Source organism: Pholcus phalangioides, unplaced genomic scaffold (assembly GCF_987345545.1).
Source record: "Pholcus phalangioides strain wild (caught in Gottingen) unplaced genomic scaffold, Ppha-v1.0 ptg000017l_1, whole genome shotgun sequence".
NCBI classification, from domain to species: Eukaryota; Metazoa; Arthropoda; class Arachnida; order Araneae; family Pholcidae; genus Pholcus; species Pholcus phalangioides.
The window spans coordinates 46,074,403-46,088,669 of record NW_028301610.1 but is presented as its reverse complement, the minus strand read 5'-3'; the positions used below and the strand labels follow the sequence as shown (position 1 = coordinate 46,088,669).

Below are 14,267 nucleotides of genomic sequence, written 5' to 3'. Positions count from 1 at the left end.
CCATATTTGAATGGGTATTGTTGCACTCTCACCCACCATGGAGCCCTACGAGGGGACGCGCCCACGTAACCGATGAAAGTTAGTAGCAACGTCGGGTTAGGTGAGAGCTATACACCACCGAAACAGGCGAGCAGACGCGTTCAAGGTCCAAGATCGTCGTGAAGCCGCACCAACAAACCTCAACGACGTCCGGCAGGCCCGGCCCCTCTACCTGTCCAGTAGTGTAACCCCTTCAGCTACCGAGGCGACCACAGCCGATTGACCTGGACGGGGCTAACCTAGGCCTCCCGTTTTGGCTGAATCCGAGGCCAAAGCTAGCGCATCAGGCTAACCAGGATCCCCCATCTCCAGCCTAACGGGTCTCCACGCACGGCAAACACGCAGGTAGACAGCGTCCCGGATGGAGCATACGCTAGAAGCAATGCCCCTTCCGGGAGGACCCCTCCCGCCTGAGCGGGGCCCACAATGAGGGGTTGGCCACAAAAGACAAAAACATGTACAGGACAAAACGAGACGTAAGACATGTACTGCAAGATGTGTAGAAATAAACATGTAATTTGGGCTATTGAAAGTGAATGATATGAGCACAAAAATGCGATGACAATAACGTGTGATAGATTTAGCAATACACAGAGTGCACCACGAGGAGGCCTATCACATTACACCCCTCGAATCATGGAATAATGAATGGCATCGGGCCCTACAGCTGAGTCAGGACTTCGCTGCAAGGTCGTTGTCAGTTCATGAAGGGTGAACAATGAATTGTACCCCTCCGGTGTAGAAGGCCGGAAGGCATAAGATGTACGTTCGTTTACAGCTGATGCGATGAAACGATGGGAGATAATTCGCATCGCTGGAAACAGCGGCGATTGTGTCCGCAACATCTCTCACATCGCTGATGATAGTGCCATTGATATTTAAATTGGTGATAGGATGAGACTGTTAATGACCATTGATTTTTCGGATCCGATCCCAAATGATTTTGGATGAAGTTGATGAATTGATTCCCGTCGTGAACTGTTGCCAGGACTCACGTTGAGCCTGGCACCTGGTCCTTCTCGCTATTGCCTTTGCTTTTAAAAATGCCAACTTGTTCTCATGGGTAGGATACCGCTGGAACCTACTCTATGCTTTCTTTTGAGCTTTAGTAGTGAGATTACATTCGTGGTTCCACCAAGAGCAACACCGCGACAGGCTCTACTCCCGTCATTATAGTCAATACGAAAGAGGGAATGTCGCCTGATGTTCCATGTCTCCGAGGGCTTCGTGAAAGTTTCCTGGAGTTCCACGCAAACAGGATGATAACGATTGATCAAATCTTTGAGATCTTCATAATTGGATCTAAGACCACGAATGTTCCATTGAATTATGTTGGCCATAAATTTCAATTTCAAATAGAAGTAGACGGTTCAAGGTCCTTGAATTTATTCCGGTCAATCTTGCGGCGAGTAATACCGGATTATGTAGGCTTGTCGAGGTCCCTGTCACCAATCGATGTGTCATCGATTATTGATATATTTTTAACGGTGGGATGTTTCAGAGCTCTCTGTATGGCTTTTTTGGAATACCCCGTCTTGAATGGTTTCTTTTTTGATTTATTTCCAGAACCAATTTTGGGTTTTGTACCAGTAGATATTTTAAATGTGTTTGCTGTTGCTTTTCCAGCTTCTTCTTCTGAGGTAGTGGACTCCCTCCGGAATCCAGCGGAGCAACAGCAGCCACAACTATTGCATAGTTGATTGGATGAAGTTTGAGTAGATGTGTTAGCTATTGGTTCGGTTTGAGTTGTAATAGAAACTTTGGTGATATTGTTAGTAGTCGGTGATGGTGTAGTCATATTGGCGTATGATTTACCAACTATTGGGGCTTGGTTAGATGTTGTGCGACGACGTGCTTCAATATACGAGATGTTATTAAGGACCTTGATCTTCTGAATCTCTTTTTCTTCATTCCATTTCAGACACTTTCTGTCAAATGCGGGGTGATTGCCACCGCAATTGACACACTTGAATGATGTTGAAGTGCAGCTGTCCTTCTCACCGAATTTGCGCAGGCTGGTTGACTTCGGCACGCCGTTCGTGAGTGACCAAATTTCTGACAGTTGAAGCATCTTACAGGGTTAGGTATTAATGACCGGATTTTGAGCCTGTAATAACCTATCTTATTATCTTTCGGCAATGTTGGCGATGAGAATGTAAGGATTATGTTGCGTGATGGAGCTGGGTTGCCATCTTTGCGGCTCATGATATGCTTGGCAGATGTTATGCCTTGAGACGCCAGCTCTTCTCTTAGTAGTTCTTCATCCATGTTAATCAAGTTAGTGTCTGAAATGACACCACGTGAATAATTCAACGTGGGATGTATTTTGACTGTTATGGGAATGTTTGCAAGAGATGTGAGCTTTTGAACAAGTTCGGATTGTTTGGGAGTGCTAGTTTGGATGAGAAGGTCTCCTGAACGAAGAGCCTTCACTGATTTTAAAGTTCCAATTGCGCCATACAGAGCTTTATCTATCAAGAATGGTGATACTTTTGAAAGCTGTTTATCGGTATCAGAACTGTGCAAGAAGAAGAATGAGACAGTAGATAGATTTGAAGAAGCGGTTTCTGTGACAATTGTTTCACTAAGAGCAGTTCTTTGACGTTTTGGTGCATTTTTTGTTTTTCCCATATTTGAATGGGTATTGTTGCACTCTCACCCACCATGCCCACCATGGAGCCCTACGAGGGGACGCGCCCACGTAACCGGTGAAGGTTAGTAGCAACGTCTGGTTAGGTGAGAGCTATACACCACCGAAACAGGCGAGCAGACGCGTTCAAGATCCAAGATCGTCGTGAAGCCGCACCAACAAACCTCAAAGACGTCCGGCAGTCCCAGGCCTCACTAATTTTCAGGGGACCCAGAAATTTCTGCCTTTAGTATTTCAGTCATTCCTTTCAGAATATTTTGATGTGTTTGAAGAAGTAGTGGGATCATTCAATTCTAATGCAATGTATGATACCACAAGAAAAAGAAAAGAACCTAGAAGCAGGTTTGTTGATGATGGAGATTACTGCTACTTTAGATCTTTCTCCTAGAGACAAGTTTAGAGTAGCATGCCATTTTGCATTATGTGATGCATTGATATTGCAACTGACACCTAGAAAAGTTGCTTTTGAAAATATTTTGGAAAATTTTTCTCTCTTGAATTGCAAAACAGATGAAGTCTTTCACAAAGCCTGTTCCAACAACATTATAATACTGACTTGAATGATGATTTTGCTGAAGAATTTCAGCAATTTTCGCCAAATAAAGAGAGAATCTAAAACCTTAGTGAAATTTTACAAAACTTGCATAGCCCATTAGAGCAATATTCCCAAATGCTCTGCTCTGAAATATTTCCATGACTGTTCACATAAGCAATTGTACAAGTGAGCGAAGCTTTTCCTTTTTGAAAAGATTGAAGTCTCCCCTAAGAACCATACTAGGTCAAGACAAACTTAGATTTTGCGGTACTTTCATTTGAAAGTGATATTACTTCACATTTCAATATGATGATCAAAGAACCAATTTGATTGACTGTTTTGACCCACACACATACAAATTTGATGCTGCATCTTATTAACAAATTTCATTTACCTGACCGCAATTCATACTTTGCATCAATTTGTAAAGAGGATGTGTTAATATAGTCTATGATAATAGTTCATTAATTTTGATTCACCACTACTATCTAAATATTTGTTTCATGGAAATATATGCTAGTCTGAAAAAAATAGATCCTCACTGCATCTTTATGTATTGTTTGTTTATATTTTCATCATGTTTATGTTATTGAATTTTCAGATGCAAAATTAAATACTGTGATGAAAGTGCAAAGTAAGCTAATGCCAAAGTATACATAAGAATTTATTTTGATAGTAATTGACATAATTGTTGCATGGATGTCAGGCCATTTTCACCTCAAAATATGGACAGGTGGCAGCTCCTGTAGAACACAAACATTCACAACTTTGATAACATAACCTCAAAGAACGATATATAAGGGGCCCCCCAAAATTCAAGTTTGCCCAAGGTTCGAACTTATGATGAACGGGCCCTAGCCACAGTGCATAAATAAGAAAGGGGTCTCATTTTCTGTGATGTATGCAAATAATACGCTTGCCCAGTTTGCAAGAGGACTGAATACAATTCCTGGGGGAGACCAGTAGACATTTCTTTCCGAGTTCAAGTCAGCATAATATCCAGAAAAAAAAAAAGTCTTTCCTTCATTCTTATTGGTTGTTTCCTAATATAGTCTTTTGAGATGACTGGTTCTCTGAGGCCTCATGTTTTTTCACAGGTATAAATAGAGCTATGCATTGATGATCTCACTCTTAACAGTTCTCTCTTAGATCTTGCAGTCTCCTGCCTGTTTGGCAGCCTATGTTTCAGTTGCATTGCCTTTATCAAGCAATTTATGTATTGTATCACATTTTGCACATTCATTCACTGCTTATGGTATTGTCGGTATTGTCTTGGGTATCGTATATTGTATTGTAGGCTGTAGCAAATACATCATTGTATAGTATTTCTGGAGCACTTTTGGTAAATAGTTGCAAACAGAGATAGGACAAATATTTGGTTGCTATTCGGTATTCGGCCTATTCGACTCTTTTGCCAAATATTTGGTTTGGCTGAATATTGCTTAGGTATTCAGCCAAATATCTGTGTAAAATAAAAGTGCATCAAACTAATTCTAAAAAATTATATTAAATGGAATTTCTCATAAACTGAAAATTTACTGATAGTTTATTGTATGGTGTATATTTCCCTCCTCCCCCCTTCTCCCATCAAAGAGATTATACCAGGGTGAACTTCTAGCATAAAGAAAACGTGAAACTGAAAATAGAATTGTATCACAATAAAGTAGAAATGTGCACAAATTACACAAGTCAAGTTCACTATTGAAGGATGTATCTAGACAAGATACATATTAAAACCTTCTACCGGCCAAATTAAGAGATTTGAATTGATTTTCTTATTTTTTTTCTGTTATTTCCTGTCCTGATCCTTTAGTTTAGAGATATCAATCATAAAATTCATGAAAAAAATTTTATTGTATGTTTTATGGATTTGCCCATGTCCATAGAAACATTAAAATCAAAACAAAAAAAACTAAATTTTATTCTTCCTTAACAATAGGTGATTTAAAGAAAATTAAATTTGTGACATAAATGATGAAATTTTTGTTTTGTAGATTAAGTTTGGAATCTCATGCACTCAGGGAAAAAAATCAAGTGCTTTCATGTAAGAAAAAATTTTTCTTGCAATAATAAAACCAATGTTGCCAATTGGGAACATTGGCCATTAAAAGGTTAAGCTACTGAAAGAGGCAAAACTGGCAAATGAACATATGAATATAAGTGCATTTATGGTTTCGCTGTTTGCTGCCTGCTCCCATTCTAGGCTAACCTTCTTGACTGCTCTTTCCTTGAATACGCCATTCTCTGTGCCATTACCCACATGACCTCCCCTGCAAGTACACCTGTGTCCCTATAGTCACTCTTTTAGTCACTCGCATGCTTCCAAGCTGTTTTTGTAACTCACATACTTTCATATGCTCTAGGTCACTCACTGACCAGGTTCCTTGCTTGGTCATTCACATGCTTGCTCACCCTCTTAGTCACTTTTTTGCTCACTCATGTGCTTGCAAACTCTCTAGGTCACTCACTGACCTAGTCCTATACTGTCTGGGCAGAAGCGGATTCATTAAGGGTTATACAAATTTCATATGGCCTTTCTTCCACTTTACTAATTTTGTACTGTTGAATAATGCTTAGGCATTCAGCCTAATACAGAATATCTGTGTAAATCTAAGTACATCAAACAAATTTTAAAAAATTATACTAATTGGAGTTTTTCCCATAAATTGAAAATTTACTGATATTTTATTGTGGTGTATATCCATTTCTGTGAAAGAGGTTACATCAGGGTGAATTTTTCTAGAATAGGGATAGTATGAAACTGAAAATAGAATCCTACTGCAATGAGGTTAAAGTGTACATGAACTACAGAAGTCTAGTCCACTACTGAAGAATGTACCTAAAAAATATTTCTATTGAATTACTGAAAGAAGAAAAATAAGAAAATAAGTCGTAAATTTCATGATGCATTGCTAGTTTAGAATGAATAATAGTTGGCATTTTCTTTTTTTGATTGGATGTAAAATTGTAACAAATGTTGAAAAAAAATTGATTCTTTAAGTAATATATATATATATATATATATATCAAAATACCTTATATTATTGAAATTTGATTGTCAGTATCATGACAATAAAAGTCATTCAATTACCAGTTTTTTAATACTTATTTAAATAATAAATTAGCATAAATAGAATCAAAATTATTTAAAAAATTACCAAAAATTTCATTTTCAATTAAAAAAACTAAATTTTATTCATATCTGTGATGAATTTTAAGAAAATTGATATTCTGCTGCCGAATATTCATTATTTGGCCAAAGTTTCAGCCAAATATTCGGCTATTTGGCCAAATCACTATTTGTCCCATCCCTAGTTGCAAATATTCATTTTAAATTAGCAAATATGCCTACATTACATAATTAATTTATTTATATTGTGTCCAAGGTAGCATAAGCGCAAAACATATTTTTATAGTACTGTACTACTTCACCAAACACCAACTCTGGCCATATCGCAAAATTGAAATTTACTGCCATTTATGAGATGGGTTGGAAATGAAGGTGCTTGAAGTTCATTAGAGAAAATATCTCATCCACACTGCTGGCCACCCAAATTGCAACACCAAGAAAGACAAGAGATATAGCAATAATATTTATTTTGTAGATAACATGTTGACCAAGCATCAAATGATTAAATTTATAGACTTCTGTGAAGTGTGGTTCCTGCCAAAATCAGTAGCCAGAGTAGCCGCCATTGTTGGAGATCACCGCTGCCACACGCCTCGGCATTGATTCAAAGAGACTTTGGATGTGTTCTTGGGGTACAGCTGACCAAGCAACTTCCACGCATTGCCAAAGTTGATCTGGTGTGGCAGCTGGGGATGTAATCTGGGTCAATCGTTGAGCAACCATGGACCACATGTTTTCTATCGGCGAAAGATCCGGAGAGCGAGCTGGCCAGGGAAGCAATTCAATCTGGCGATTGACGAAGAACCTTTGGACAATGCGTGCCACGTGTGGTCGCGCATTATCCTGTTGAAATATGGCTGTGGGCAAGCCCTGAAGGTAAGGAAGGACAACTGGCTCCAACACCTCGGAGATGTAATGCTGGCTTTTTAAAGTACCGGCAATGCGTACTAGAGGAGTGCGAGAGTGATATCCAATACCGCCCCATACCATAATACCTGGTGCAGGACCAGTGTGGCGGTGCATAACGCAGCTGTTCAGCATCCCCTCTCCACGGTGTCTCCAGACTCGAATCCGACCATCGTGGTGTTGCAGACAGAAGCGTGACTCGTCAGTAAAGACAAATTCATTCCATTGTGCCGTCCACATCCTTCTTTCATCGCACCATTGGCGGCAGAGACGTCTGTGGTTCTGCGTCAAGGGTAGACGAAGCAATGGACGTCTTGCGGACAGACCACTCTGCTGTAAACGCCGTCGAATGGTACGCGCAGACACTGGATGATGCGGTACAGACTGAATGTGCTGTGCTATGGTTCGTGATGCGGCTGAGCGATCCGTCACTGCCATACGCACAATACACCTGTCATCACGTGAAGTGGTGCACTGAGGTGGATGCGATCGAACACGTCGGTCCGTCGTACCCTCCTGCATCCAACGATCACATATCCGCATTACAGTTGTTTGGTTTCGTCCAACACGACTACCGATTTCCCTGAAAGATAATCCACAATCTCGGTAGGCCACTATCCTTCCTCTGTCGAACTCGGATACTTGATCAAAAGATGATCGCTGTTTTCTACGAGGCATAATTGATCGTTTTTTTGAAAAAACCACAAGAAAAACACAATTGCCGTACTTCAAATTGTCGAAATCTCCAAGCCTTAAATAGCGCTTTGAAGTGGCGCCACAGGCGCGCGTGATGTGCGTCTGCGCTGAAATTCTAATCATTTGCATATCTCACCTCCGCTAATGCATGCTGTAAATTTCATATTATTTGCATGCTTCCTTCAGGGTGTTGCATTTACGGTGGCCAGCAGTGTATATCCTCTATTGGGTTCGAACCCAGGACCGTGACAGCAACCTTCACGGAGGTAGACGAGCATCTTAGGAGCCATTAAAGTATTACGTAAGCACATTTTTAGCCATTTTTGACCCCCTCCCCCTTGTCAGCAAAATTTTGTCATCAGCTCTGCCCCTCTGAATCCTAACGTATATTGGTGGGATCAGAGACGTACACAGGGGAGGGGGCATATGGGGCTCGTGCTCCCCTCCCACGATCAAAATTTATTTTTTTAATGCAAAAAAATATTTTTTTAATTAAAATTTCGGGGAAGAAAATACCTTTACATGTTATTATAATCAATTTTTGCTAAATTCATTGTTATTTGAAGGCTATGAATGCAAAATTTATCTTTAATAAATTCATTGCGACCTACCCTCTAAGCCATACAATCATAAATCGCATAAAGGCCTTTGACCCATGGACTAAATATGGCCCTGAAGGGATATTTGATGCGGCTTGCCATCCTCAAACCAAATTTTGTAAAAAAATGTACTAAGCGGCACATCTACAGATCGCTTAAGTGTCCCGTGGTACAATTCCAAAACATTTAAGTGGACCGTAGCACATTTTCAGATCCCTTAAATGACCCGGGACAGTTCCAGAACACTTAAGCGATCCGTGACACATTTAGAGATCCCTTGAGTGACATGTGATGTAGTTTTAAAGCACTTAAGTGACCCCCAGTGCAGTTCTAAATCACTCAAGTTACCCACGGCACATCTCAGATTATTTAAGTGATCCGCAGCATATAATTACTGATGACTTGAGTGATGTGACATATTTCCAGATCACTTGGATCCACGAAACATTTAGAGATCACTAAAGTGGCTTTGTAGGGCACTTATCAATGGGGGGGGGAGTGTTACTTCAAGTGCACACAAGCTATCAAAAGGTTTTTCTCGTTTTTGGCGCACAGAGTAAAAGATGCTATTAAAATATTTCATATTTTCATAAAGGGTGGTTGATGTGACGTAAGCATTATCCAAACCTCCCCTCCCCCCATCGATGATGACGTAATACTTGAATGGTCCCTTACTACCATGCTACTCAGGCGCTATATGGTACTATACTGGGCTAAATTTGGTATGATTGACTTATACTCTGAAATGTGATTTTTAAGGCCTTTTATGTAATGCCTGTATTGAACAACTATTTGGTGTTGTGTGCAGGATACCATAATTATTGTACTTACTGTATATTGAATTGTATATTATATCTGACTGTGCTGAGATAAATGTTATGCTGAACTATGCTACGTAGCGTGATTTAAAGGGCCTTACTTGTATTGACTGCATTAAATATATTACATGTACTGTGTGCAGGATATTGTTTTTGTATGGGATACTGTATATTTTTTGCTTTGAGGATGGGAAAAGATGGTCAACTGGCCCAGCCGGAACATTTTGAAGAGGCCCTCATTCCCACTGGCTCCGTGAATATATAGAAATGATAGGGGAATAGGTGCAAAAAAGAAGCCATGAGCTCAAAAAGAGGCACCAAAGCCCAAAAGACACGCGTAATGTCCCCAATCAAAACAAAGAGGCAGCAACCCAAAACAGAGGTTTAAGCCCAAACACTCGTATAAAAAGCAGAAGTGAGTCAGGACAAAAGAAACAGCCCAAAAAAAGGCCAAAGCCCAAACACAGTCAACCCAGGAGAGATTTTTTTTCCTGCAGGCAGAAATAAAGCAGAGAAATGGCCAAGCACTGGCCATGAACGAATCTATCAATGAGGCTCAGCTGAGCCAACAAACCAGGGAGAAGGTGGCCCAGCACCAGGATTGGCCACGGATGAATCAATCAATGGGGCTCAGCAGAGCAAAAAAGCAAGAGAGGAGGTGGTCCAGTACCAGTGCTGGCCACACGTGTACCAAAAAAGTGGGGCTCAGCCAAGCTAACAAGCCAAAAATGAGGTGGCCTAGCACCTGAGCTGGTCATGGATGAATCCGTCATGAGGTTCAGCTGAGCCAACAAGGGAGGAGGTGGACCAGCACCAGGGCTGGCCACAGATGAATCTATTAATGGAGCTCAGCTGATCCAAAAAGCCAGGGAGGAGGTGGCCAGTCCAGCATCAGGGCTGGCCATATGTGCACTGACAAGTGGAAAGGCTTATCCGAGCCAACTTTAGGCAAGGAGTGCTAACCGATCATAAACTTCAGATGATCATGTAACATTTGAATCACTATAATATGCAAAACCAACTTACCTCTTGCAAAGCAGTGCCCTGATGAGGCAAATGCTCATGAAGCGGCTAATTGTAATATATATATATTGAAAACTTGCACCCTGTGGAGGCAAATGTTTGCGAGGCAGCTTAAGGGCCACATGTGGGTCAGGCTCCTCTACATATGTAAATAATAATTTTGTAAAGAATATCTGCCAGAAAAATAAAAGGCCCTCCAGGTTTTGTCACCGAGGTAGGTGGTGCCTGGCGAGCATGGTCTGGTCTGCTGGAGTGGGTGAGCAAGCTCAAACTATTTAGGGCTGCGGGCTGGGGGGTCCCTGCATGGGCCCCATCATACCTCACCCATAGGTTGGAAGACCTGCTGTTGGGTGCCTGTGGGGCCCTGTGGCGGGCATTGGTGGCTATCTGTTTCAGCCCACCCTCTCGGGGGTAAAAGGCAGAAAATAGCCAAGCAATAGGCCTGGGCTGTTGTCAGTCCTTCGTTGACTTTATCAAGCAGTCTTTCATTTGTGCTAGGTGCAATACCAGCCAAGCCTGAACCCTTCTCACTGTGGCTAGGTTCCACGCTGAATTTCACTGGTGCTATGGCACTGCCATTAATTGATGCTACTATAATTTCAAGTCAGTGTATCAATCACATGTTTATGTCTACATTCACCATTCTTTCAAGACCATGTCCACCTGGCATTGTCATCAAACTTTCCCGTCAGATGCAAGCATTGCTTTTACTCTGAGACCATGCTCACCTGCTGTCGTCATCTGACAATTTCCCGGAGTTGGATTATCATCGTACAGTAATTGCACCATCTTTAATTGCACATAAGTGCCTAAAATAACTTGACAGTACAATTTTTTTGTAATTTTTACTGGTGATTTTAAGTTACATTTTTTGGTATTAACTGTTTTGAATGTGGAGTTGATACCTTTTTCGTTGATGTAAAATTGTGGTCTGTTTTCTGCAGACATAACGGGCCAGCAGAACATTGGATAATACAGATTTGTTAAGGAAAAGCCTATTAAACGTCAAACTATGTTATAATTTTACACATTACAAACCTAACAATCATGTTTACAGCAAAACAGAAAAAATTAAGTGAGAAAATGAACTTACAGTTACAGAATATTTTGAAGTTAAATACAGTACTTAAAAAAGTTTAATCCTGTGATGATTTAGAATTTTTTTTTATCATAGTCTGCTTTCCTGATGAGTGCCGTGTCTTCGCTGCCAAATCTCATCTTTGCAGCAGCATCATGTCGATTCCTGTAGCTTCTTCTTGTTGCTCAATGTATTTAATTGCAATTTCTATAGCCTTCACTCTGTTGTTATGTGAAATTCTGAAAGCTCAACAGTTGGTGTTCGATTTTTTTTTTTGCGGTGGGACGTCAGAACGGAAGGTCGGATAAACGAGACTATGTATGTTGGAATTGATGAACAGCATTGTATTCTACTGAAGACACAGCAGCAGAAAAAGTTAAAATAAATTGACTTTACACATGACATCCAACCAATGCCATCTTAATGCATGAGTCCGACTGGGCACGGCCAAAGCCTCCTAGATACTACTCTACTAAGTCTCTCTAGGAGGCTTTTTGGCACGGTCCAGAAACCTCAAGTGCAGAGGGGCCTCTTGAAAATGAGATCTGGTTCAAATTATCGAGAGTTAGTATTTCTAGCAAGGTAGGAGGAGAGACCCTCAGAAAAATCATTTTACCAGAGGGCTTATGATATATGCTATTTTTTAAAATATATCATATTTTTTTGTGAACAAATACAAAATTTCTGACTTGAATTTTTTTTGCGAATAAAAGTGAAATTTATGATTTAAAAATTTTTTGCGAAATTTATGTATCCCTACACATTCATTCATTCACAAAAATTGCTATTGGTCAAACATTATGGAATCCAGAGAAAATAAGAGAACTGCGTTATAAGAAAATTAGGTACATCCATATCATTGTAAGTGGGTTCAACTGTATAATATAAATATTGAGAAGTGTGGAGCAAGAAGCCCAGTGTAGAAAGCTTTCAGAGAAATGTATACCCCCTTCTTTCAAAAAGTTATGTGCATCATATGCAAACTGCAACATTTCTATGAAATATTTTTTTCTCCAGTTATTTTTCTAGGGGTGGCTCATTCACCAGAAATTACAGTATTTTCAAAACTGTAGAAAAGAAGCAGCTTATATAACATGAATTTTTATACATAAATAATTACGAATGATAAAACACATCAGCTACTGTATCACACAATACATTTTGATTAAGGTTGAGGGTACCACAGAACTTATTAACAAGAGCAAAACTTATCATTTAATTATAAGTACTAGTAATGATCAGATAAATCTTTTTATATAATATACATACCCAAATCAAAATTATACATGCAGTATGTCATCAAAATGTCATGTAAACTCTTAATGTTGCTATTCTCTTCTCCTACATAAAATTGAAGAGTTCTATCGGTTCTGCTAACATCTTTCTCTGAGAAAAAAAATATCAAATGTATATCAATGCATAATATCAATGAACTTTTGATTTCAAAAATGTAAAATAATAAACAAAATATTAAATGAGGTTTTTTTTGGATTATAAATAATATCTGTACCTCACAACCAGAGGAATGAAACTCTCATTTTCCATTTTTCAGTATTTTACATTAAATTGTTTTGTTTAATGAATACCATGAAGCATTGAACACAAATATCAGTATTTCTTGTTACAGGAAACTATAGTATAAATATCAACCTTCTTAATAAGTATAAGTGTTTTTTTTTTTTGCTCTCATGTAAAATCATGTTTTTAGACTCGTGTTCCTCTAGCTTTGAGAAACAGATGTACTAATCATATAAATTACAAGCTGCACATACAGATTGTGGAAAAAATATAGTGGAATCTGTATGAAACAGAACATCAAGAGACTGAAATAATATTCCATTTCAAACGGATTTACATTTTATAAAATTTTGCATCAAAGCACTAATCATCAAACGGACTATCTTTTAATTCCACTCAAGACAGGTTTCCGTCTTATACTCTTATAGTGTTCATTTTAGACAGGCTTCACTGTAATATGAACAGTGCTTGCTCATTGAACTCCCTCATTTTTACAAAGTGCACATAATTGCATGCGCGCATTTGAAAGTGACAACTTTTCTCTCATCAATCGTGTAGTTAGCATTACTGTTGATAAATATTGATAGTTTTCCTGTTTGAACCAGTGATTTTTTTTTTTTTTGTAACAATATGAATGTCAGACCAAAAAGATGTCCAAAAAAGCATGATTGTTGACACATGCCTAGTTCAGACATAAATGAGTGTGCATCAAGACCTAATGTAATCTCAATCATTTTTCAGCATACAAAAATTGACAAAACATTTGCAGACAGAATTAGGTTCAAAGAAGCCAAAAGAGGACATCTTTGAAAATTGTGGCGCACTGGTAAGATGCTCGTCTACCACCATGAAGGGTGTCATCTGGTCTGCGAGTTCGATCCTGGGGAATGATATAGATAACAAGTTCTTTCCCTACGAAACCTGAGGCAACCACTGATAGATGGTACCTTCATTTCTGATCCAACTCAATTGGTAGTAAATTGGTGTGTAGCAAAGTAGTAATCTTTTAAAATTCAAAGTAGTCGAAAATCAAAGTCAGGTGGCAGAAACCAAAGAACTGTTCATTCAAGTGCAACCAAAACATGTAATTTTGACAAATAAATATGTATGCATACTATCATTTTGATTTGGAATGCCAGTCTCATAATTTTTCATTAAATTTGAAGTGTACTGCTTTGGCATAGCTAATTTTTATTTCTGCAAATGATTGTGACAGTAATTTTGTCATTTGAAAAATTCAAAAACTCTGGATTTCTAATTTTTAAATAAAATGAT

At 39.1% G+C, this 14,267-nt stretch overlaps 1 protein-coding gene across 2 annotated transcripts in view; it reads right to left on the bottom strand.

Moving 5' to 3' along the window:
- LOC149073515 (TBC1 domain family member 15-like) overlaps positions 1 to 14,267 on the bottom strand; it is a 196,274-nt gene that overhangs the window by 48,857 nt on the left and 133,150 nt on the right. For both annotated transcript variants that reach the window (XM_089247174.1, XM_089247173.1), the window contains exon 11: positions 12,744 to 12,860. In XM_089247174.1, the coding sequence (XP_089103300.1) occupies positions 12,744 to 12,860 (117 nt within the window). The remainder of the gene's footprint in view (positions 1 to 12,743; positions 12,861 to 14,267) is intronic.